The sequence below is a fragment of the Elephas maximus genome, chromosome 15 (assembly GCF_024166365.1).
Source record: "Elephas maximus indicus isolate mEleMax1 chromosome 15, mEleMax1 primary haplotype, whole genome shotgun sequence".
Lineage (NCBI taxonomy): Eukaryota > Metazoa > Chordata > Mammalia > Proboscidea > Elephantidae > Elephas > Elephas maximus.
In genome coordinates, this window is record NC_064833.1 from 76,643,224 (window position 1) to 76,670,597 (window position 27,374).

Consider the following 27,374-nt stretch of genomic DNA (forward strand, 5'->3'; position numbering starts at 1 on the left):
TATAGAATTTTATATATACATGCAACACACACACATTCTTTATTTTAAATGGTAACAGGTGTTAAAGTTCTTGTAGAAAAAGTTAGTTTGCCAAGTTGTACTTTCTTTGTGCTATGAAGAAATAATAAAGGATTGCTAAGTTAGTAGCCTGAAATAAGTAATGGTATATTTTTACTAATAGAAACTTCACAATTTGTACCTTATTTTGTATAGTAGAGAAATTGGTTATAATTTCACTTTTACTATATAGATAACATTTAAAAAGTCGTGAATAATTATACATCTCATTTTATGCGTGATATTGATATGACTTATTTTTATATGTAATAGCAAATGTCAGCCTGACATTATGGAATCAGAAAAATGGAGCAAAATATATTAACTTGGATTTGGAAACCTATGGTGTTCACTTTTAGTGGGGGAGAGGAAAATTAGAATATACTAAATGTAAACACTTTTTGATATAAACAAATGGTCCGTATCCTGACTTTAGGAGCCCTGGTGATGCAGGGGTTAAGCACTTGGCTGCTAACCAAAAGGTCAAACTCACCATCCACTCTGTAGGAGAAAGATGTGGCAGTCCGCCTTTATAAAAATTTAAAGCCTTGGAAACCCTATGGGGCAGTTCTACTCTGACTTTACAGAATTCAAAAATGTCTTAGGACACCATACTGCTGTAGTAATTAAGCAGACAAATGCTAGAGTTGGATTCCTTGAGTCCAAATGCTGGCTCTTTCATTATTGGCAACACAGGTTAAGTAACAGCTCTCTGCCTCCCAATTTTCCCATTCGTGAAATGGGAAATATAGTACCTACAGCATAGGGTTACTGTGAGAACTAAATGAGTTACTCTGTCTTAGGCACTTGGAATAGTGTCTGGCACAAGATAAACAATATATAAAAAATACAGTATATACATATATGTATTTCTCATAAAGTTTTCTTAGCACTGTCTAAACATTCTGGGAATCATCCTGGGAAATTATGGCATGAATTTTGACTATAGATCAGACTTTTTAAAACCACAATTGTTTATTAAGTGGTTAAGAGCTCGGCTGCTTAAATCCATCAGCCGCTGGTTGGAAACCCAATAGGGCAATTCTTCTCTGTCTTACAGTGTTGCTATGAGTTGGAATCAACTCGACAGCAATGGGTTTGGTTTGGTTTACTCTAGAGTCAAGATGCATTGATAATTACTGATGAATGGAATGCGAAAGTTATAGACAAAGAAGAAGGATCTTTAGTTGGAAAATATGGCCTTGGTGGTAGAATCAAGAGATCCCATGATAGAATTTTGCAAATACTTTTCTTCAACAACATAAGCGGTGACTATACCTGTGGACCTCACTGGCTGGAAAACACAGGAATCAAATTGACTATGTCTGTGGAAAGAGACAATGGAGAAGTCCGGTGTCATCAGACAGAACAAGGCCAGGGGCTGACTGGAACAGACCATCAATTGCTCACATGCAAGTTCAAGTTGAAGCTGAAGAAAATTAAAACAAGTCTGCAAGAGCCAAAACACAACCTTGAATATATTCTACCTGAATTTGGAGACCATCTCAAGAATAAGTTTGATACATACAACACTAATGACATCAAAGACATCATACATGAAGAAAGCAAGAAGTCATTAAAAAGACAAGAAAGGAAGAAAAGACCAAAATGGATGTCAGAAGAGACTTTGAAACTTGCTGTTGAAGGTCAAGTAGCTAAAAAGAATGGGAGAAATGATGAAGTAAAAGAGCTGAACAAAAGATATCAAAGGGCATCTGGAGAAGACAAAGTAAAGTGTTATAATGAAACGTGCAAAGACCTGAAGTTAGAAAATCGGAAGGGAAGAACACACTTGGCATTTCTCAAGCTGAAAGAACTGAAGAAAGAATTCAAGCCTTAAGTTGTAATTCTGAAGGACTTCAATGGACAACATACAGAATGATGCAGGAAACATTAAAAGAAGATGAAATGAATACACAGAGTCACCGTACTAAAAAGAATTGGTCTACGTTCAACCATTTCAGGAGGTAGCATATGATCAAGAAGCAGCGAATGGTATTGAAGGAAGAAGTGCAAGCTGCACTGAAGGCACTGGCAAAAAAACAAGGCTCCAGGAATTGACACAACACCAACTGATACATTTCAACAAATGTATGCAATGCTGGAAGTGCTCGCTTGTCTATGCCAGGAAATTTGGAAGATCGCTACTTGGCCAACTGACTGAAAGACATTCATATTTGTGCCCATTCAAAGACAGATGATCCAACAGAATGCTGAAATTATCAAACAGTATCAATATCACATGCAAGTAAAATTTTGCTGAAAATAATTCAAAAATGGTCGCAACAGTACATAAACAGGGAACTGCCAGAAATTCAAACTGGATTCAGAAGAGGACATGGAACAGGAGATATCACTGCTGGTGTCAAATGGATCTTGGCTGAAAGCAGAGAATACCAGAAAGATGTTTACCTGTGTTTTATTGACTATGCAAAGGCATTCGACTGTGTGGATCATAACAAATTGTGGATAACATTTCAAAGAATGGGAATTCCAGAACACTTAACTATGCTCCTGTGGAACCTGTACATAGGCCAAGAGGCAGTCATTCAAACAGAACAAGGAGATACTATATGGTTCAAAATCAGGAAAGGTATGCATCAGGGTTGTATCCTTTCACCATAATTGCTCAATCTGTATGCCGAGCTAATAATCTGAGAACCTGGACTATATGAAGAAGAAGTCAGCATTGGGACTGGAGGAAGACTCATTAACAACCTGCAATATTCAGCTGACACAACCTTGCTTGCTGAAATTGAAGAGAACGTGAAGCACTTACTGGTGAAGATCAAAGACTATAGTTTTCAGTATGGATTACACCTCAACATAAAGAAAATAAAAATCCTCACAACAGGACCAATAAGCAGCATCGTGATAAAAGCAGAAAATTTTGAAGTTGTCAAGGATTTTGTTTTACTTGGATCCACAATCAACGCCCATTGAAGCAGCAGTCAAGATATCAAACAACGTATTTCATTGGGCAAATCTGTTTCAAAAGACCTGTTTAAAGTGTTGAAAAGCAAAGATGTCACTTTGAGGACTAAGATGTGCCTCCCCCAAGCCATGATATTTTCAGTCGCCTCATATGCATGCGAAAACTGGATAATAAATAAAGAAGACCAAAGAAGAATTGATGCCTTTGAAGTATGGTGTTGACAATATTGTATATACCAATGACTAACAGAAGTACAAACAGCTCTGTCTTGGAAGAAGTACAGCCAGAGTGCTCCTTGGTGAGTGAGACTTCATCTCATGTACTTTGGACATGTTATCAGGAGGGAGAAGCATATCATGCTTGATAATTAGAGGGCCTGCGAAAAAGAAGAAGACCTTCAAGGAAATGGGTTGACACAGTGGCTGCAACAATGGGCTCAAACATAGCAACAGTAATGAGGATGGCTCAGGAGCGTGCAGGGTTTCGTTCTGTTGTGCATAGTGTCACTATGTTGACCGACTCAACGGCACCACAACAATAACTCTAGAGTCAATTCAGAAAAATTTTTATTGTTTTAAATTCAGCTTTTCACTCACTTGATTAGTGTTGCAGCTGTTTGTTAGTTGGGTAAGAGAAGTAGTCACATGAGTCCTCACAAGGCTTCCCAGGTAAGGAAGTGCTGTGGAGAGTTGGAGAAAAAGGAAGATGAGAAGGAAGCAAAGAAAATCGTTGGATTTGCTCTTGAGGAAGTCACTGGGACTTAAGCTACAATGTGAAGTTGAAAGAGAAAGGTAATAAAGGAAATAACAGGAGTATTCTCTTAAAAATAAGAAAACTCCAGGAAGGAGCTGGGCAGGGAGTAGGAAGGTGGGGGGTGTTAGTTTTCAAGGGCAAATGTGGTTGAAAATAAAATATCATTGACTTAGATTATTCACAGAGAGGTAATACATAGGGCAAGCTGTTAATATCATGGACTCCAGGGCCAGCCTGCTCCACCTCTTACTAACAGGTGATCATGGCCATGTTACTTAGCCTCTCTGTGTTTTAATTTCTTAGGCTGAGAAATGTGGAATGGCGCTGATGGTAGTGCTTGTCTCATGGGATGTTACAAGGGTTAAGTGAGTGAACATAAAGCACTATTGGTTATTATTATTCATTTAATAGATTTTTTTATAATTTATGAAAGAATGAATTATCTTTTTGAAACACAAAAACACCTGTGTTCCTAAAAGCCAACAGTTCCCTCCTCATTTCAGATCCTTTATTTTGAGGTGTAGATGTGGTGGGAAGAGGTAAGAAAGACAGCTAAGAAACGCAGAAGATAAACGGAAATAAATCGTGTCTTCTATAAGAACTTCACCCTCTTCCTCAGAATACCATGTACCTTTTAGGTCTTGGTAGCTAAAAATTTTATTTTACAGTATGCAAAATGTTATACATTGATTTAAAGAGATAAATTTCACATCAAATAAAGTAAAATTTTAAAATGAAGTCATTTTATATAAAACCGTTAAGCAGATAAGTTAGTCAATATACTTTTTTTCATTGCTTAATGGCTTTTATTAATTTTAATTCTCGATTAGCACTAAAATTGCTTTCTACAATTATAATAATCTTAAAAAGTGCCAGTTTAATAACTAGTTAATGTATGCATGTCCAGATAGAATAGCTACATTCTGAAACATTTAAGAAAATGTTGGAGCGTTATTCCCAAAGTGAAAATCTGTACTACAAAATTCTTTCCAATTCTTTGTCACCAGAAAACAAAGTGTATTGTAGATGAAAACCATCTGAGAAGACAAGACGAATCTGGACAACATCTCAGGAGTGCAGATATTTGGGTACCACAGCAGATTAGCTCAAAAGTAAAAGAGAAAACCCTGGCCAGGCTCCCTTCTTTCTGGCCGAGGAATGAGGATGGGCCTGGCAGGTTCTGTCAGCATTGGAGAAGCTGATGGTCTGAGAAAGCTCAGTTGGCAGCCCAGCAATGAGCAGAATGTGTCAACAGCTGTCCTAATACGGATCCTAGGAATTTTGATTTGCTTCTTAGGGACAGCCCTAGAACAGCATGAAAATTCCAGAAAGTTGTACCTCACTTACCTTTTCATTTGGCAGTAAGCATGTTTAGGTGTCCTTCGGGAGAAAAGTTTTTCTCAGAATTGGCATATGTCATGAGAATTCATCAGTTCATCAACAGGTATTTATTAGTTTCCTGCTTAGTTTTTTTGCTTAGTTTTAGCACCATGAGAAATACAGATGTAATCTCTGACTCTTAAAATGTAGTTCAGGAAATCACTGCTAATTTGAGACATCTACAACTTGGAAATGGCTTTGTTTTATGGGACCTAGTTATACCACAGGACTTAATCTGAATTTGTGAAGGTTGAATGTGTTTAGATGCTTAGGAAGGCTGCAGGCTGAAAAAACAGAGGTTTCTGGAGAGGAGGGCTTGTGTTTCTTGAATAAAGGTTGTTCTCTATGTGGAGAAGGGCTAGTGCCCTGGAAATGGACATTCACCTTCATATAGATGAGGGGTGAGAGCAGAACAGACTGCTGAAATGTTTAAAAAAGACAACCTTGTAATCAGGTCAGGGACTCAGTTGAGTTCCAAGCTAGGAGCGGTGCGACAATGGGCATTTCTTTCCCATCACGTTGTTTGCATTTCAGGAGTATTTCATGTCAAATATTAATATGCAAAAAAATTAATATGCTGAGCCTCTGTATAAAGGAAGGCGTTTAGTGGCTTTTGCACTTCTATCAGGTAGGAATTTCTCTATTCCACAGTACAAGTTAAACACGGATTCATTTGACAAACATTCCCTGACCATCTTCTATCATATGTTTGGCACTGCTTTAAGCACTGAGAACATAGCAGGAAACTAAAATAGCCAAAAAAAACCTTGCCTCATGGTGTGGGAGACCGACAATAATCGAGATAATATGTATATTAGTGAAAGGTGCTAAGGAGAAAAAGTAGAGAAGGGGGACAGGACGTCAGAGCTGGTAGGGGCATTACAGTTCTAGGCAGGTGGCCTGGAAGGCTTCTCAGAGAAGCAACATTTGAGGAAAGACCTGGAGGAAGTCTCTTCATGCTCTAAATACATTGTATGTTCTAAATTCACCTAACTGATCAGAGGTGCAGCCTAACTTCACCTGGGCCAGGTTTTGAGGCTCCCTCCCCCTTCCCGAGGTTATAAGGGGGCTGGAAGAGTTTTCATGCTGGTCCTCCAAGGAAGTTCCAAACCCATCACCTTGCACCATCATAGTTGCTGCTGAGGTCTCAGGGTCCAATCCTGCCTGTGTGAATCCTTTGAAGGGCCAGATGTAGGCACGGAAATCTCTTGTTACGGATATTGAGCAATGACTTAATTTTTGTGCCAGGGCACAACCTGTGCTACTCTGGGGAGCGCCCCCTGCCAAAAAAAAAACCTCCCAAATCCTTCTTCAGTCTACAGGCCTCCCTGCAGGTGGGGCCCCTTCTCCTCAAATTTTTTAATGTCTAAATAAAGTACCCTGCCATGCATTTAAGTAATGAATGCAGGAGTTCATTGTAAATTATTTCTATTTATCGATGCACTCAGAATTGCCTGAAGAATACTTTTGTTCCCCGTTTGCCTGTTAGTATTGAAATTATTTGTGTTTAAAGTTGGTGGCGGGGGCTGGGGGGGTGGATTCTTTTAAGAATATTGTTACTCAAACTGTTCGCCACCTCTCCCTTCCGCACCATGGGGTAGGTTCACAGTAGTCAGTTTATCTAAAAGACCAGTAAACGTCGAAGATAGAGAGTCGACAATGGTGAGCAGAGAGAGCAGGAGACCAAAACAGAGAACGGAGGCTCAAATGGAAGAAAGGTGTAAGTTGGGGAAAGAAGGACAGGAAAGGAGATGGAGGACTGAGAATCATGGAGAGAAGAGATGGGGCAGGAGGGACCCGTGGCATTCCCAGGATAATTGGGCATTCATCAGGGCAATGTGCACCCATCCCTTTTAGAGCAGGCAGTGGGATCAGTTTTGGCATCTCTTGCCTAAAATCTCTGCATCCTGAGATATTATCCAGGATCTATTTACTTATGGAAACTGCATTATTTTCCTATTGCTGCTGTAATAGATTACCACCAACTTTGTGTTTTAAAACAACAGAAATTATTACCTTACAGTTCTGGAAGTTAGAACTCAGCCACGGATCTCACTCGACTAAAATCAAGGTGTTGTCAGGGCTGTGTTCCCTTGTGGAGGCTCTAGGAAGAATCCATTTCCTTGTCTTTTCCAGTGTCTAGATGCCACCTGCACTTCTTGGCCTGTGGCCCCATTCCTCCAACTTCAAAGCATCTCTCTGACCGTTTTCTGCTCTTCGATTTTATCTCTCTGACCATATTTCTTTAGTAGTCACATCTACCTCTCTTCATAGCCCTGAATAGTTTTTCACTTTTAAGAATTCTTATGATTAGATTGGGCCACAAGGATAATCTCCCCATATCAAAATCCTTAGCTTAATCACATCTGCAAAACTCTTTTTTCCTTGAAAGGTCATAAATTCACAGGTTCTGGAGATCAGGACATGCACATCTTAAAAAAAAAAAAAAAAATTGCCATCAATTCAGTCCAGACTCATAGTGACACCTATAGGACAGAGTAGAACTGCCCCATAGAGTTTCCAGGGAGAGCCTGGTGGAATCAAACTGCCAGTCTTTTGGTGAGCAGCTGTAGCTCTTAACCATTACACCACCAAGGTTTACATGCACATCTGAGGGGGCCAGTATTGTGCCTACCTTCAGGTAACCTTAATTGGAACCCTCTCTGTAGGCCAGAGACTGAGGTGGTTTATTACCAGGTGAGTGTACTTCCAGGCTACCAGTATATACCTGTTGACTTCAAGTCAATCCCAACTCATGGAGACCCCATGTGTTACAGAGTAAAACTGCTCCATAGGGTTTACTTGACTGTAATCTTTACAGAAGCAGGTCACCAGACCTTTCTTTCATGGTGCCACTGGGGGGGTTCAAATGGCCAACCTTTAGGTTAGTAGTTGAGTGCAATCCATTTGCCTTACCCAGGGACTTTACACTTCCAGATTAGCCATGTCAAATGTTTTTGAAGGCTTGTTGGTTTTAGCCCACATACAATTTGAAATATAGACATAGAATGTCATTTATTCTCAAAGAATTAAGATGTGTACTTTGTTAAAGATATATATGTACAATTATATTCCAATATAAAACAGCAAGAAAATAAAAGGATGACCTACAAAATCATGTAGGAGATCTACCCACTTTGGTTGTCTTGGGGCCAGATTAGGTAGGAGTCACTACAGTGGGGGAGTTCATTTGACTCTGCATGAACTGGGACCATGCTGAGGTCCATGGCTAGCACATCCTCTGCTAAGATGCTTATAGAAACAGAATCACTGCAGGTGGCTCCAGATGGCAGCTCCCATTGGCCTCCACGAGTTGCTTAAGTAGCCCCTCTTCAGATGAAGAGTCTATCCTTTTTTCTATATAGCTAAGGGTCATTCTGCAGAATTCAGTCCATTGCTCACATGCATTCAGGTGCTTGCACTCACTATACATCATTATAACTAGAAACTAGCCCTTTCTGGGGAACGCTGACCAGAACTCCTCTAGGGATTTGACTGTACCATCTGTTTCCGATCCATGCCCTGTTCTTATCTTAACCACTCTTGTACCAGCTCCCTGGGCAAGCTGGATGTGGAAGCAAATACTTGCGGGTGAAAAAGAAAAATGAGGCCTGGGAGAGAAGGAGAAGGTAAGCTTTGCAATTTATAGGTTGCTATTCAAAAATGTTCCGCTGCTATTCATAAGGTTTTCACTGGCTAATGCTTTTCAGAAGTAGACTGCCGGGTCCTCTTCCTAGTCTGTCGTAGTCTGGAAGCTCAGCTGAAATCTGTCCTCCATGGGCGACCCTGCTGGTATCTGAATACCGGTGGCATAGCCTCCAGCATCACAGCAACATGCAAGCCCCCGTAGTAAGACAAACTGACAGACATGTGAAAGCTGGACAATGAATAAGGAAGACCAAAGAAGAATTGACGCCTTTGAATTGTGGTGTTGGCGAAGAATATTGAACATACCATCGACTGCCAAAAGAACGAACGGATCTGTCTTGGAAGAAGTACAACCAGAATGCTCCTAAGAAGCAAGGGTGGGGAGGCTGCATCTTACATACTTTGGAGATGTTGTCAGGAGGGATCAGTCCCTGGAGAAGGACATCATGCTTGGCAGAGTACAGAGTCAGCGGAAAAAAAGAAGACCCTCAACGAGGTGGATTGACACAGTGGCTGCAACAATGAGCTCAAGCATAACAATGATTGTAAGGATGGCGCAGGACCAGGCAGTGTTTCGTTCTGTTGTGCATAGGGTCGCTATGAGTCGGAACCAACTCGACCGCACCTAACAACATTCAAAAATAGGCCTAACTTTTTGCTTAGAGAAATCAGAGAAAGGAAATGTGGTTCAAATTATCCAGACAGGGCTGTTTATGCTATTGTTTGTTCCAAATAGGTGAGTGTGCATGTTTGTTAGATGCAGGGTATTGAGTACAGGCTGGTCGCTGGAGCTGTTAGTACTGGGTTTCTTCGTAGGTCTCATGGGTGAGATAATTTATATGCATAAGAAGTCACTTTCTATTTGTGTGTAAAAACATGTTCAAATTCACGTGAAACCTCTGAACACTTGGCTTTTCAGAGTTCTCTCCCCTCAGCTGTCTCATCTGGTCCTTACGACAACCGAGATGGTAGCCAGGACATATATGAAAACAGTCATAGATTCAGCATCTTATTCTGATCTCACTTGGTCACAGGGTTAGTGTGAGCTTAGATTAGAACAAGCTATCTTAATTTCCAACCCGATTCTCTTTCTACTTGATTATGTCAATTAAAAAAAAATTAACTCAGTTACTCAAGAGTTAGAGCAGAGTTTTAATGACTTCAGATCTGTCAGGGCTATAACATCAATTCTCACTTACAACATACATTTAGCAGCAATTGACTGTACTTTGGTGGGGGAAATAAGACACAAAGAAAAAATGGCATAACATGCAATATTATATAAAAACATAACAAGATCTTGAAAAATGCAATCTTATGTAGAGAACTAAGAAAGATCTTGAAAAAAACACTTTTGCTGCTGGACTATTTTAGAAATAGCATACACTTCTTCCGAACGATGAATATAAGGATCAAATGAGCAAATGTGGAGATGACCTCTGAGCTTAAATTGGCCAGCATGTACAGAGCTGAGCACTTTCCGATCAATTCCGCCAAAAATGAGGTGAATAAAACACGTAAAGTGACTTTTAAATTTGGAATTCTACCTTTTACCGCATGTGTTTCTTTTCCTTAGCCTGGCTAATCTAGATCAGTTGTATTTACTTACGGTCAACACACTGTCTGGGGCTGAGTCAGGCTCAGAATGATTTTCTGAGTCATTTATAAGACTTACCCAGGTTGAAGATTGGGGTTTTTTTTTTTTTTTTTAAGCCAATCCAAAAGTACACAAAAAACCTGTTACTGCCTGGCTTTACTTGTCAGTTTTCAGTAAATGCCAATTTCTAACCTTTCAAAAACACACTTTGAAATAATGTGATTTGTCTTTTTAAACTATGTCTCTCTGCTTCTTGGAATATTTCTGTAGCCAAATCGAATATTGCCAGAGGAAAAGCTCCTTGAAAAAAAAAAAAAAAAAAAACTCCTAAATTCTCATGTGTATTTTGCTAATGATCTTTGGGATAGATGTGAATATGGCATTTAGTTAAACAGATGAAAGTGGCTTCTGTTCTGGAGTAGTATTTTAGTCTGTGGTGCATGAGTGAGGTCTGGTTCTCAAAAAGGGCATGCTTATAAAGCCTGTCCAATGCCACCATGCAAGCAGCATAAAACAACTCTTTGGGCCTTTATTCATCATAGTTGAATGTGTTTCTTAAGAATTCTACTTCAACAGAGACTCTGCTTACTAGGAAAATTGTGTAGCAATCATCTTTCCCTCACCTAAAAATAAGATACAAACGTGGAAAAGCTCACAGCATTTCTTGCCCCTCGACCTCCCCCTGGAGACATGGCTGAACCAAGAGGAGATACTCTGAATGCTCAGTGGGCTCAATATCAAGAGTCTGTGCAGTAACTTCGAGGTCCTTCTCTGATTAGCTGTGTTTTCTCATTTGCATTTGTAGGCTGGAGAACAACTGGGAAGTCCACGTCTAAAAATAAACAAAGCAAAGCAATAAACACTCTTTCATTACGTTACATTTCATTTCATGGGACAAGCGGTAGGTATTTTTGTTGAAATAATGAGTGGCAAATCAATTCAGTTGGTAAGATATTGAGGATGCCTACTTCTTTAGGAACTTTAAAAGGGAGAAGATGGTGTCTTTATTCTGCATTCAAGTTCTATCGGTTATAGAATAATAATGCTGAGGCACCGAGCTCAGCTTTCACTTTGAAGGTACTTGCTGGGCCTGGTGAATTGAGTATTAGTTTTCCCCATCTTGTCTGTATGGAACCAGGGCCACCACATATACCTGTGCAGGCTGTGCGCTGCACAACCCCGGGGGCACCTTTCATGTAGACCATCCTTGTAGTTGGCATCACCAAGTCAATTCCGACTCACGTGACGAAGTAGAGCTGCCCCGCAGGGTCTTCTAGGTTATAATGTTCACAGGAGCACATCACCAGGTCTTTCTCCTGTGGAGCCACCGTGTGGGTTCGAATCACCAATCTTTTGGTTAGCAGCTGAGCGCTTAACCATTGCACCACCAGGGCTCCTTCCATATAGTGTTTAATATTTGTCTCCTTATCTGTCCTACAAGACTGTAAGGTCCAAGATAGAACCATGTCTTTCTTTTCTCTAGCTCCTAAAACAGTGTCAGACAAATATTAAGTACTCAAGAAATGTTTACATTAAGAGACGAATGTTTACAGTTAAAAGTTAAAACTTGGTATTAGTTTAATGGGCAAGTTACCAGTCTGGTAACTTTGCTCACTGAATCTTGGCAGCCAAAACAAAGAAACCTCGGGTCCACTCTGAACAGCTTTTGGCCAGCATTCTGAGCTAGCTTACCTGTCCTGCCACCCTGGCCCAGCGCCTTAATGATGGTTGACACCGTCATATGAACAAAAAGAAAAGGCTTTTGGACCAGTTGCAGGCAATATTTTCCATGAACTATTTCTAGAAGTTGCTCCCTTTTGTTTGAGGGAGGGACAGGAAAAAGATTGTGTAGGGAATTCTGAAAAAAGGAAGGACAAATTTAATCTCTTTCTTATGACTTTTTCATGGGCAGTAAGATGTGATGAATGCTCAACAGCAAATATAATAAATGTCTCAATATGTTGGCCAAGAGCAAGAGTCTAATTACAAACCATATGGCCTCATCAGCTCAGTGGTTGTAAATTTATTTGGGTTTTATCCAGGTGAGTAGCAAGAGCAGTTAAGCCATCAACAGATTTTTCTTTGCACCGAATCTCACATTTTTAGATACAAGGTCAATACTATAAAATATTCTCCTTTAGATACTTTATTCTCCTTTCCTCCAAAAAAAAAAAGAAAAATCATGACTCCACAAGATTTCTTAAGGTTTACTGAGAGTTTTGGTTGGATTTCAGTTCACTGCAATTCTGCTTAGGAGAAACAAACTAAATTTAGCTTTTGTATTTTTTTGTTTTGCCAGGATGTTCAGAATTAACTAGTTCCCTGTTGGGCTATTGCCATCTACCTTGTTACACTGTCTCACACACACACACACACACACCTCCCCCCACCACACACACACAGAGGCCCAGGGGATGGGGTTCTCTCTCAAGATCGTCTATAAAGTGCTCTTTGCAGAACTCTGATTTCCTTGTGATCTTTAGCCAGGAAGGGAGTATAATATCTAAATAATCTTGCTTTAAATACATCACTCAAAATTTCACATGGTGGAACTGCTAATTTGTTAACATTTGAAAGTAGGGGACATAACCTGGTATCCATTACTGTCTTAGTCATCTAGAGCTGTTATAAGAGAAATACCACATGTGGGTGGCTTTAACAAATAGAAATGTATTCTCTCACAGTCTAGTAGGCTATGAGTCCCAGTTCAGGGCATTAGCTCCAGGAGAAAGCTTTCTCTCTCTGTCAGCTCTGGAGGAAGGTCTTTGTCATCAATCTTCCCCTGGTCGAACAGCTTCTCAGGTTCAGGGGCCCCAGGTCACCAAAGGACACACTCTGCTCCTGGTGCTTCTTGTTGGTATGAGGTCCCCACTCTCTGCTCACCTCCCCTTCCTTTTATCTCTTGTAAGATAAAAGGTGGTGCAGGCCACACCCCAGGGAAACTCCCTTTACATTGGATCAGGGATGTGACTTGAGCAAGGGTGTTACATCCCACCCTAATCCTCTTCAACATAATCCAATCTTGCCTTATTAACCACAGGCAAAGATTAGGATTTACAACATACAGGAAAATTCTATCAATCACAAAATGGTGGACAACCAAACAATACTTGGAATCATGGCCTAATCAAGTTGACACATATTTTTGGGGGTCACAATTCAATCCATGACACTCCACCCTTCTTTTAAATACACACTTAAAATTTCATATGGTGGAACTGCTAATTTGTGAACATTTGAAAGTAGGGGACATAACCAGGCATCCATTACTTTTATCTTTCTAGCTTCAAATTTTCTAAGACAAAAAAATTGGGGAGACATTCCTTTCAAGGGATTCCTTTCAAGTTCTCTTCCATTCGATCTGGACTGATTCATAAAAACAATGGAGTTGTGAACAATGGGATTGTGATTCCTAGGATCCCATTGGGCATATATTTTTATCTTGAGACAGAGACGGGAATCCATTTACAAGAGAAGATTGCCTCATATTAGCTTTAATGTACTTTGTATCTTGGCATTCCTGGATTCTGTAGAAGAGAAAAATGCTAACCATAAATAAAACCATACTTCTTTTAAATCAATACTCATATGAAAAATAAATTTCCAATTGTTATCTTCATATACTGGCCAAATCTCCAAGCACATTATAATCTGCATCATAGCATTTAGGTGGATAATTAGTATGGCTGTGTCTCCACTGACTCTTTTCCACCTCCCCTATTCCATCCCAATTGCTTTTCCCTTCTCCCTTCCCTAAAGGCAGAATTTTGGGAAGGCATTTTGTCCTACCCCCTGCCAGTAAGTACTGGCCCCTTTGCTCTTTAAAAAATTCGTATCTAATATAGATTAAAAAAATATAAATGTGAAGGTACATAATAATTTTTTTAAAGAAAATTTTTTTACTGGCAAAAAATCACTAAGTTTGAAATTCAGTATTTATACCCTGTTATGGATTGAATTGTGCCCCCCCCCCAAAATATGCATTGGAATCTTAACCCCCGTACCTGTAGATATAATCCCATTTGGGAATAGGGTTTTCTTTGTTATGTTAACAAAGACATATCAGTGCAGGATGTGTCTTAAAACTAATCACTTTTCAGATAAAAAAAAAGCAGCGTAGACATAGAGGAAGGGCAGATAAACGGAGGGGGGTGCTAAAGAAGATAGATGTCAGGTGAAGATCACCAAGGAACTGAGGAACTCCAGGGCTACAGAAGCTGAAGGAGGTAAGGATCTTTCACCATGGTCAATACAGAAAGAGATACCCTCCCACTAGAGTCGTTGCCCTGAATTCAGACTTCTAGCCTCAAAGATTGTGAGAAGATAAATTTCTGTTCTTTAAAGCCACCCACTTGTGGTATTTGTGTTACAACAGCACTAAGACACAACCCATACAGTGAAAAACCCTAGCAGTACCAGCTACATAATTTGCACAGCCCAGCACCAAGTGAAAATGTGGTATCCTTTGTTCAAAAAGTATTAAGCATTTCAAGGTGATGGTGACAGCAGAGCAGTATAAACCAAGTGCTGGATGTCCTTGCCAGTCAATAAGGCAAGAAAGAAATAAAAGGAATACAGATTCAAAAAAAGAAATAAAACCTTCCCAATTCTCAGACAATGTGATTGTCTACAGATAAAATTCCAAGGAGTCTACGAAAACTCCAAACTAATGTGTGAATTTAGCAAGGACACAAGATACCAGGTCAACACACAAAAATCAATTGTAGATACTTGCAATGAACAATTGGAAACTGAAATTAAAAACCAATACCATTTATAATACCTAAAAAAAAAGAGAGATACTTAGGTGTACATTTAACAAAACAGCCTGATGCGGAAAACTACAAATCTCTCATGAAGGAAATCAAAGGAGACCTAAATAAATGGAGAGACATACCACGTTAATGGGTTGGAAGACTCAACACAGTAAAGATGTCAATTCTTCCCAAACTGATTTATAAATTTAATGAAATTTCAATAAAAAAACACAGCAGGATTTTTATGTATATCTGGACAAGCTGATTCTAAAATTTATATGCAAAGGCAAAGAAATTAGAATACAAAACAATTTTGAAAAAAATAAAGTTGGCACTTTCTGATTTAAGATTTACTTTACAGCTATAGAAATCAAGACAGTGTGATACTGACAAAAGGATAGACCCATAAATCAATGGAACAGAAGACAGAGTTCAGAAAGAGCCACACAAATATGGCCAATTGATTTGTGACAAAGATGCAAAGTCGCAAAGTCAATTCAACGAAGAAAGGATAGTTTTTCCAACAAAAGGTGCTGGAACAATTGGCCATTCATATTTTTAAAAAATGAATCTCTATTTAAACTTTGGAAACCCTGGTGGTGTAGTGGTTAAGTGCTACGGCTGCTAACCAAAGGGTCAGCAGTTAGAATCTGCCAGGTGCTCCTTGGAAGCTCTATGGGGCAGTTCCACTCTGTCCTGTAGGGTCGCTATGAGTTGGGATCAACTCGACGGCACTGGGTTTGGTTTTTGGTTTTGGTTTTACTTAAACGTCACACCTTAAACAAAAATTAACTTAAAATAGATCATAAATCAAAATATAAATCATAAAACTATAAAAATTTTAGAAGAAAATCTTCACGACGCATGGTTAGGCAAAAAGTTCTTAGACACGATACCAAAAGCCCAATGTATTTTTTAAAAAATTGATACATTTGATTTCATCAAAATTTTGCTCTATATAAAAGCAAAAAAATGCATAACGATATGTAGGTAAGATAACATTTTTGTAAAACAAATGAAACCCAATAAATATTTGTTGTTGTTGTGTGTCAACAACTCAATTCCGATACATAGCGACCCTATAGGACAGAGTAGAACTGCCCCATAGGGTTTCCTAGGCTGTAATCTTTTTTTTTTTTAATTGTATTTTGGATGAAGTTGTACAGAGCAAACTCGTTTCTCATCAAGCAATTAGTATACATATTGTTTTGTGACATTAGTTGCCAACCCCATGACATGTCAACACTCTCCCCTTCTCAACCTTGGGTTTCCCATTACCAGCTTTCCTGTCCCCTCCTGCCTTCTTGTCCTTGTGCCTGGACTGGTGTGTCCATTTAGTTTCATTTTGTTTTATGGGCCTGTCTAATAAAATTTTTTTTTTTTCTAATCTTTGGCTAAATGGTGAACCTCAGGAGTGACTTCATTACTGAGCTATAAGGGTGTCTGGGGGCCATACTGTCAGAGTTTCTCCAGTCTCTGTCAGACCAATAAGTCTGGTCCTTTTTTGTGAGTTTGAATTTTGTTCTACATTTTTCTTCAGCTCTGTCGGGGACCCTCTATTGTGATCCCTATCAGAGTAGCAGGTGGTGGTAGCTGAGCACCATCTAGTTGTGCTGGACTCAGTTTGGTGGAGGCTGTGGTAGTTGTGGTCCATTAGTCCTTTGGACTGACTAATCTTTCTCTTGGGTCTTTGGCTTTCTTCATTCTCACTTGCTCTGGATGGGGTGCGACCAGTGGAGTATCTTAGATGGCCACTTACAAGCTTTTAAGACCCCAGATGCTGCTCACCAAAGTAGAATGTAGAACATTTTCTTTATAAACTATGTTATGCCAATTGAACTAGATGTCCCCCAGACCATGCTCCCCACAGCCCTCAGCCTAGGCCGTAATCTTTATGGGAACAGACGGCAGGTCTTTTCTCCCACAGAGCCACCGATGGGTTTGAACCACAGACCTTTCCTTTAGTGGCCAAGCACTTAACCATTTGAGCCACCAGGGCTCCTTCCATAAACATTTACACAAGTTTTTTAAAAGTGTGAAATTATCCTTGGGGAACTGTAGCCAAGGAAGGGGGTGTAGACTCACCTTTGACTTTATACCCTTCTGCAGTGGTTGAATGTTCATGAGCATCTATTACTTTTATACAAGGTCCCAAACATCCTCACCACTGACAGCTTTCAAAAGAGGTTGGGCAGCAATCTTGCCAGAAAAGCTGTGGGGAGGTAAGGGCTCCTCCTCAGATGCCTTCCAACTCTAAAATCCCAGGAGCTTGTGATTAGGCACAACATAAGATAATTAAAAGTCTCATAAGTGGAAAAGTGTTTGCCATTTGTTTTTAAACTTTCAGAATCATGGAAATAAACTTCTCAAAGCCCCACTGTCTCACAAGTGCCTTTAAATGGATTCCAATCTTGACATATGCTCCTTATCATTTGTCATGAATAACTTGTTATGCAAGTGACTAGTAGCCACTTTCTTAAACAACCTCAAGTGAGCTCCCTTTCCTGATGCAAGGAATTGGACCACAATCCATCTGCCCGCCATCTGTTGGATCAAAATCCAGAGAGCATAGTCTTCAGATGACATCTGCTTTTCGTCCTTAGGAGACTTAGCTTTCACTAGTTTCAATTCTCAGCAACATCGAGTCTCTGAATTAGTGGAGTACAAATGTGAAATAAACTAACTCAACTAACTGTAAATAAGGCATACCAAAAAAATCAAACTGTTGCTGTCGAGTCAGTTACAATTCATGGTGACTCCATGTTTTACAGAATAGAAACACTTCATGGGATTTTCTTGGGCTCTAATCTTTATGGAAGCAGATCACCAGGCCTTTGTTCCACAGCACTGCTGGGTGGGTGCCACCCAGGGACCTGGCAGATAAGGTATGGATGCTAACAATAAAGTGTTAGACCAAGGAGCAGCAGCGGTAGATTTATGAGTTAATGAAACTTAAGTTTCAGGGACCCTCCCTTGCACAGGCCCCAAATACAGCCCCTTCTAGGCCTGGTGGGGTCCTAGCAATGTGTTCACAGTTTTGTTGATTTGCAAAAGTAAGATATTTTAATGACATTTAAAGCCACTGCCTCTCTCCATTTTGATTTTCCCGGCATCACGCTTCTCTTCTTGATGGGCGGTGCTGGAATAGGGTGAGCATTTTGGAGATTCTGCTAAGGGGCAATAGAGTTAGTTTTAGTTGGAGTTCAGCGGGCTACGTGTTTGTGGCTTGCAGCAAGTCTGTGTATAGGTGATTACTGGAGCCATACTGGTGTAGCAATGGCTTTCAGGAATACTCCTACAGGGCACTGTGCTAAGTCACTTGCCAAGGGGATATGAAGACACAGGTCAGAGGCAGGTCACTCAGTATGAATGTGTCCAATGGGCCCTGACCCCAGAAGTACTGGTTGGTGTAGGGGCAACAAGGTTTGAAAGGTACAGAATCAAAGGATGGTCTGTGGAAAATTCTTCTAAATCTTACGTCTTATACATAAAATAAACTAGATAGGAGTTTTCCTGAATTTGATAGCAATATCTGAAAATTTTCAAGACATTGTCAGTGATGAGTTGTGAAGCTGAAAGAAACTAATCTATCAATAATAAAAAAAATTAATTTTGATTAAACATGCTAGAGGAAAGACAGAATTATTTTTTCTATTCTCCCTATAGAAAATGATGTAAAAAATTGTTGTTATATGAAGAGGCAAAACTATGCAGCCACAAAACATAGGAGGAAAATATAGAGGTGAGCTGGGCAGCTAATTACACTACTGCTGTTTTTCTAGATTTTGTGGTATTTTTGGTATTTGTCAGTTTTTAAGCTTTGTAATTTTGTGTGATTTTTTTCTCATTTTAACCAAAATATTCACTTTCAGACCTAATTTTGTATTTGTAATTTTATATGCTTTTGCATAATGAGGACTATCCAAAATGTACAAGTTTCAAGCCCCACAAAACTGGGATCCATACCTGCTTAGGAGCTTTTAAATGTTTAGAAATACGTACATGATATTCCATTTGGTTAAGGATTCTGAGTGACACAGTCAAATGGGATTAGTGGTTTACTTCGTCTAAAATCTGTCCTCTGCGGTGGAATTGGTAGCTCTGGGGTGTCAGGACTGAGAACAGTGAGAGGCACAGAGATTTATCACCAATCCTCTGCAGGACGGAAACCTGGGTAGAATTTGGCACACACTACAAATTTCTGTTCCAGGATAGAAATCTTCTGCAAAGAACTTAACACAAGGTCTACTTAAATGACCTGCTGGATGTTTTATCTAATTTAAAAAGAGGAATGGCTGTGAGGCTTTTCAGAGAAGTATGAACCAGTGGATTTGGGATAGCTAGGTTTGATTCACCTAGTTTTGGTTTCTCCAATATTAAGGAAGGGTTAAGATAAGGTCGACCCAGAGGATGATGATACAGCACTTTCCTGTCTCACTGTCCCTTCCTTTCCTCAGTCAGAGACCCAGTACTGAACTCTGCTGGTGGATGTTATGGGAGCTCCTATGGAAAATGCAGCCAGGGCCCCCTGACATGATCTTATACCAGTTTATCCTTCTCACAGGAGCAGATGGGATTAATACTGTGGGCTCATCATTCTTAAGCAAGTTATGCCAAGGTTGCTGGTCCTTCTGTAAAGGAGTTTTCATGCGTATATCCCTGCTTAATCCACTTATTAAGGATCCTGCTGGCTTGCTCTTTGTGCTGTGTATGCCATTAAAAGATCAGCTTTCCTTTTTATATCCTAAATAAGACAAAAAGAAAAATTGTAATTGTATTTCACCATGGGCCCACAATTTGGCTCCAGGGTAAGTAACGAAGTGTCAGAATACCCCATCTGCTTGCTGGACTGGCCACCCAGCAGTGCCCATGGGACAGGGTGCAGGAAAACCCTCTGTCCTCTCAGACCTTCCGGAGCCTGAAAGAGTCTGGGACTCAGTACGATTCACACAACTAAAGACTTCTCCCTTCAACTCAGAATCCGTGTGGGCAATAACTGGATATTATTTAGTACCACATTTGATAGAGAATAAAAGGTGTGTAAAAGCTTTAAACAGCCTCTGGTGCTTCATGTCATGAAATTCCTATTTCTTTGTGTTCAAAAGAATCAGAAAATGGAGCAGCCCAGAGAAGTGCCTCATTCCATATTTTGACAGTTCTGACAGCAATAGGCCACTTGGTAATTGGGTCTGAATCATCAAGTAATTCTTTTATTTGGCTGTCCAAGTTCCTCTGGGATTGAGTGATACAGGCCGTAATTCAGTATAATGATGCATTCCACAGGAGAAAATGTTGGCGGGGTTATGGCTGCAAGAGGGGGCAGGAATGATGGCAGGTTTGGCCTCAGCTTGTTTAATCAAAGGCACTACTCAAGAACAGAAAGTGTATCCTGGTGTTGTGACTTCTGCCAGATTCCATCTTTCTTTACATTTTTTGTTTTTTCTGTATCATTTCTGGGTAGAATGAACTTGAAGAATCAAGTAATATGCCATGGCCCTGCACACACACAGATACACACGTGGAGGCAGTTTAGCAAAGCCAATAAAAACCAAGAAAAACAAAACAAAACCCATTGCAGTCTAGTTGATTCTGTTTCACAGCAACTCTATACGACAGAGTAGAACTGCCCCATAGGGTTTCCAAGGAGAGGCTGATGGATTCAAACTGCTGACCTTTCGGTTAGCAGCCATAGCTCTTCACCACTGCGCCACCAGGGTTCCATTAGCAAAGCTAATAGTGACATTTAAATGGGGCAATATTCTTGGTGCTGGTGTGGGGATCCCCAAGTGTGTGTATTTAGAATGATGTTGAATTTCAGGGGAAAGAGGAGCACCCTTCCCACCAAAATTCATTATTAAGGAATCAAGTAGAAGGAAAATCAAGGGTTGAGGACTTTACTTGATGTCCATTCCCTTCTGATTCAATGTTGTTGTTAGGTGCTGTTGAGTCAATTTTTGACTTGCAGTGACCCCATGTGACAGAGTAGACCTGTCCCACTGGGTTTTCTAGATTGTAATCTTTATAGGAGCAGATCGGCGGCCTTTCTCCCACAGAGCCTCTGGGTGGATTTGAACCACCAACGTTTCTGTTAGCAGCTGACCACTTAACCATTATGCCACCAGGTCTCCTGATTCAATACAGATCCTAAGATAACAGGCTGAAATGCTCCTTTTAGGGAAATTGTTTTAGTTCTAGTTCTCCTGCCCCAGGGTACACCCGTCCCGCATCCTCCCTGAACCCAGTGATCATGCTCTTCTAATTAGACCATGATTCACACTCTCTTCACTTTGTGATCTGCATATATTGTGATTTCTGTAAAGGTGTCAGGTCCCACTTTTCTCTATGCCTGGTAAAGGTATCTTTCCTTTTGTCCTTCCAAAAAGAGGTACCGAACCTGGCAGTCTGTGGGATCCCCCCATTTGATTGTTGGTTCTCTCGCCCTTGAGTGATAACCGTCATTGTGGGACTTAGTGCTTGGCCAGGCCTTTGCGGGGGGGGGACACCCACTCCCCTGCTGTCATCTTACTCCACCTTTCTCCATGTCGGTCTTGATCTGCTCCTCGAGGTCCTCTGGGGACACATAGAAGTCCTCTTCCAGCACCGATGTCTTGGGCCGGCACCGTCCACAGCAGCAGTTGCAACAGCAGCACAGGCAACAGCAAAAATAGCAGCCTGTCAGGAGGCCAATGATGACAAACAGGGTCTGGGGGGAAACAAAGGCAAAGCGGAATGGCGTCAGGGCCAGGGGTCAGGGAGAACTCTAGAAATCAAGTCAGCTCCAGTGGTTACATGGGACTGCAGAGACTGCAGACATCCACAGTTCCCCCTCGAATCATATATTCACCATCATCTTTACTCCATGCAAGGAGCTAGCCTTTTGGTTTCCCTGGAAACAAATGTCTCATAAAGTTTTGCTTAGCAAGTTAAACCAGAGGAAATGAATGGAAGCCAAAATGATGAAGTCTGACATTTTCTTCTATATTCTTAAGCTACTGTCATCATTCTTAAGAAGAAAGAAAAACAAAACAAAAAACCTCCGCAGATCAAATGAGCTAGCCAAGCCTCTCTGCCCAAGGGAACTGAATCATTCCCACCGCGGAAGAGCTCTCTGTCATCTCCCCTACCATTCCCATGTTCCTATTAGTCACCAAGCCCTGCAGAGTTTCTCTCCTCTGACGTCTCTTGCCTCTTCCCTCGTCCTGGCCAATAGGGCTTTAACACAGATCCTCACTGTCTCAGATCTGCACACTTCAGCAGCCTGGCCTCTGCCCTCCACTCTCGCCCCCCTCTAATTCACCCTGTACATTGCCCCTGGAGTGGCTTTCTGAAGCACGTCTTCTGCTTACGCCATGCAGTGCCTCTCCTGTTTCTCAGGTCAGACCCCAGCGCCTATCACAACGCGAGGTCTCAGGGATTTGGCCTCCCTCACGTACAATCTTTTTCCACACCAACTTTGTTTTCCTGTGGCTTCATCTGCATAGATGACCCCCTCCCATTCCCTAATAAATATCTAAAAACAAAACAGTTGCTGGCAAGTCGACTCAGACTCATGGCAACTCCATGTCTGTGAGAGGAGAACTGATTTCAGAAATGATTGTGAGGCCATTTGCATGAGGACTTGAATTACCAACCTTTTGGTTAGCAGCTGAGTGAGTTAACTGTTTGCACCACTCAGGGACTCCAACAAATACCTGTTCAGTGTTTAAGACTTATCTCAAAGTTCCCTTCTACGATGTCTTTCCTGAGCACCCCACACGGCCTTCCTAAAAAACAATTACTCCCTCCTTTGTGCCCCGATTGTATGCTACACAAACTTTTGCATGCACCTTTTTGGCTAACACCTTAGAACACTGATCAGTTTGAGATCTGTCTCATTAGACTGTGAGCTGATATGTTGTTGCTAGGTGCAGTCAGGCCGATTTCAACTCAAAATGATCCCATGTGACAGAGTAGAATTGTCTCATAGGGCTCTCAAGGCTATAATCTTTAGGGAAGCAAAAACAGACTGCCACATCTTTCTTCCTTGGAGCAGCTGGTGGGTTCAAATTGCCTACCTTTTCAGTTAGCGCAGAGTTCTTAACCATTGTCCCAACAGGACTCTTGAGCTAATATAAAATAGTCTAGGCTAAAACTATATGTTATTCATGTTTGAGTCCCTTCTACCTAAGACTTTAGTGCCCAGCATATGGTAGACACTTAAAAAATACCAGCTGAGTTAATGAATGTATAAAATAATGAATAGATAAACAATTTGTTCCTTCTAGTAAACTCCACCAGGATTTCCCCACTAACAAAAAAAGTTGCTCACTGTCTTAGTTATTTAGTGCTTCAATAACAGAAATACCACAGGTGGATGGCTTTAACAAACAGAAATTTATATTCTCATAGTCTAGGAGGCTAGATGTCCGAATTCAGGGCACCAGCTCCAGGGGAAGGCTTTCTCTCTCTACATATTGGTTCTGGTGGAAAGTCCTTGTCTTCAATTTTCTCCTGGTCTAGGAGCTTCTTCGTGGAGGGACCCCGGGTCCAAAGGACGCTCTGTGCTCCCTGCTCCTCTTTCTTGGTGGTATGAGGTCCCCCTGTCTCTCTGTTTGATTCTCTTTTATATCTCAGAAGAAATTGACTCAAGATTGATTCCTGCCTTATTAGCATAACTGCCTCTAATCCTGCCCCATTAACATCATAGAGGTAGGATTTACAACACATAGGAATATCACATCAGATGACAAAATGATGGACAATCACACAATACTAGGAATTATGACCTAGCCAAGTTGACTCACATTTTTGGGGGGACACAATCCAATCCATCACACTCGCTTAATTTGACTTAGCTAGAGATTTAAAAAAAACTCTCTTGACTCCTCCAACCTGAAGTTATAAGGAATTTTTTGTGAATCCAGGAAAATCAATTTGTAATTTTATTAAAAATATATTATTTGATTTGAAACACAAAGGAAGTGGCTCACAAGTCTTTGAATCCAAATGCAGATTTTTGTCTGTTCCAGAGGGCAAGAAGATAAAGACCACCTAGGTATGTGTAAAGTTCTTTAATAATTCATGATAGAAATCTTTCATGTTGATGGTCCTGGCCCAGGACCCCATCTATCTGACTTGGTCCTGGTTGTGGGTGGAGCCCAGGGGTGACTTGGGGTGGTGAAGTTTTAGTTACAACCCTGACACATCTAATCTCTTCATGGTGGATACTCTATGTTTTCGTAGCCTTAGATAAATTGTTCTGAAAAGAAAACTTCAAGACCCTTCTCCTCACCAACTGCCTCCAAAACCCTCCTATGCAATATTCCTGAGCCCTGGCCCCAGATGCTCCTCCCTTCTCTATCCAATTCCTAAGCTGCTCTCTACTCTGAAAATTTTCTTGTCCTTCATATAGTTTTATTTTTAACTATCCCTACCGGGTTGTCTGCTTATTGCATGAAATAAGCTTGTTTAATCCCTTACGATGCTTATCATAGTATTAGGAGTCCCTGGGTGGTGCAAACAGTTAAGCGCTCAACTACTAGCTGAAAGGTTGGAAGCCACCCAGAGGCGCCTTGGAAGACAGGCCTGGAGATCTGCTTCCGAGAGGTCACAGCCTTGAAAACACTGTGAAACAGTTTTACTCTGCACATATGGGGTCACCATGAGTTGGAATCGACTTAATAGCAACTAACAACAACAAGGAACAGTACCAGGCACAAGTCTATTATTTTTTAAATGCATTGTGTGTGTGTGTGTGTGTGTGTGTGTGTGTGTGTGTGTCTTATCTCTCTCTTTGTCCCCACCCCCTTGGTTAGTATGCCTAGACACTTATAAATTTAATTGATCTTTTCAAAATACAAGCTTTTGGTTTCATTGATTTTCTGTATTGTATCCCTGTTTTCAATTTTGTTGATTTCTGCTCTAATTTTTATTATTTCCTTCCTTCTGGTTGTTTGGAGTTAATTTAAATACATTTTTGATGGCACACTGATTCGTTCAGGTAATATGTTTAATAAATGATTGCTATGAGCCAGATCACTTTAATGGGTCATGCAATTGGACTTGGTATAAGCAAAAAGGCAAGGTGTACTTTTTGCGGACATATTTTTAAATATTCACATCAGGAATTATTCTGAATATGTCTTGCACTAGTGGACAGATTCTGCTAGTCTATGTGAATTTTAGTCAATTGTGTCAACGTTCTGGGTAAGAAAGCCTATTCTCATTTTTCCGTGAGCAGACCCTAATATACAATTAGGTGCTAGCGTGCAGCTATCTGGTACTCTTGATGTCCCTTCCCATGGAAAGAACATCATACCTGGTGGTTAAGTTCCCAGGCGAGCCCAAAAAAGCCTATATTGTGATATGAACATTCAATCTATCATCATAAATACCATTGTCAGTATGTGCACTCTCGTTCCACGTTCCACCTTCACTTGGTAGGAACTTTTCTGCTTCCCAAGTCTTCAACAACTGAGAAGGAGGGGAAAGGGAAGATTTCAGAAGGACCCCAGGTATCCTCAGGAAAAAGAATGCTGGTTGTTACAAACAGCAAATGAGGCTTTAGGTTATAAACTCTGTCTCCACGCTCATGTACAAAAATACGTTCTCTCTTTTCCTGCATAAATGAAACTCTTCAATGTAGCAAGATGCATTTCAGTGGAAGAAAATACCGATCCGAATACTATTGGATATGAAACTTGCCTTTGTGGCTATTTGTTTCTATTATTATTATCCATATGAATGTGGAGCAAACTGTCCACAAAATATGCTGATGGAAGAGGCGGGGCCAAGATGGCTGACTAGGTAGAAGCTACCTCGGATCCCTCTTGCAACAAAGACTCAGAAAAACAAGTGAATTCATCACATACATGACAATCTACGAGCCCTGACCATCAAACACAGATCTAAAGAGTTGACCTGAGTGACGGAGACTGAGAATGAACTACCACGGGGAAGCAGTGACTGTTTTTGGAGCCTGGAGCCAGTGTCCTAGTCAGGAAACCTTGGCGCCAGGCTTTGGACTGGGCGCAGGGGAGCTAAGCACGGCATCCTGAGACAGCGCAAACACAGGATGCAGCTGTAGCCCCCAGAAGTGACCTCGGGGGAAGCCAGCCAGTGCACGCGGGCAGCGCAGCAACGTGGCTGACACAAGGAGAAGTCACCGGGAGGCAGCTACTGGTTTTGGAGCCTGGAGTGTAGCATCCCAGCCAGGGAACCTTGGCGCCGGGCTTTGGACTGGGAGCAGAGGAACTGACCTCAGCTTCTGAGACAGCGCAAGCACAGGTCACGGGCCTGACCCTCAGGGGCAATCTCTACCCACCCAGCACACACATTCGACGCGCCCCTCAGGAATCTCAGATAAAACAGTCATCCCAAGCAAGATAAGTAACTTTGTCTATATTCTGGGGTACTACTCTCTCCTATTTATCTGAACCCTCCCCTCCCCTTCCCAGGCGGCTTCATTAACATTGGAATTTCCTGAGCCAGAGAGAGAAGTGCGCTGCGGTTTTTCTTTCCTTTTTTTTAAATCTTTTCCTAACCCATTCTCCTGGCCTGAGAGAAGCAGCTACAAAAAACCCAGGGACCAAAAATCCTTCCCTAATTGGACTAAATACACAGAACCAGCTCCAGCCAAACATATGTGGTCCACAGTCTTGAGCTTTCATCCGTACAGGGAACAAGGTGGTTATTATAATGCAAAGGCAATTCTGATAGGGATCTGACTGTAATTGTTTTAGCAGATTACTGGAAAGACAAGTTTCCCAGGTCTGATATCTCTGCGTATTCAACAGAGCCCTCACTGACCCAGAACAGGGAACTGAGGGCTGAAGCTCCCCCCAGACCACCTAGCCTCCTGCCTTAGGGGTCTAAGGAGGGTGACACCTACCAATCTGTAGAGGTACTTGCATTGGGGGCCTAAGGTACAGCTGCTCAGCCCATCCACCAAGGTGCTTTGGGAATAGAGACACACCTACCTCACTGGCACTTGGGGGAAGCCTGTCAGCATCCTGCCCCCCCCCGCCCTGGAGTGTGAAACCCTGCTGCTACTACAATCTGGTGCACACAACCATCACCACTGCTTTTCTAGGTAGATAGATGACAGTCTGCACCATACACTTGATGACCCAAAATCAGATTCTACTCAAGAATAGTGAATGGACTCAGGCTTATATATCTGGTAACAGCCCAAACCAGCTGGTAATAGGACGTAAGTGATTCAAGGGCTACAACAATCAAGGCAGCGCAACCTAGTAGCCCATCTACG

At 41.1% G+C, this 27,374-nt stretch overlaps 1 protein-coding gene across 2 annotated transcripts in view; it reads right to left on the bottom strand.

The window, feature by feature from the left end:
- Positions 1-10,755: 10,755 nt before the first annotated feature.
- Positions 10,756-27,374, bottom strand: part of DNAJC5B (DnaJ heat shock protein family (Hsp40) member C5 beta) — a 156,865-nt gene continuing 140,246 nt past the window's right edge. For both annotated transcript variants that reach the window (XM_049854120.1, XM_049854121.1), the window contains 2 exons: positions 21,659-21,830; positions 10,756-11,202 (listed from right to left, as the gene is read on the bottom strand). In XM_049854120.1, coding sequence (XP_049710077.1) covers positions 11,108-11,202; positions 21,659-21,830 — 267 coding nt within the window. In that variant the 3' untranslated portion in view covers positions 10,756-11,107. The remainder of the gene's footprint in view (positions 11,203-21,658; positions 21,831-27,374) is intronic.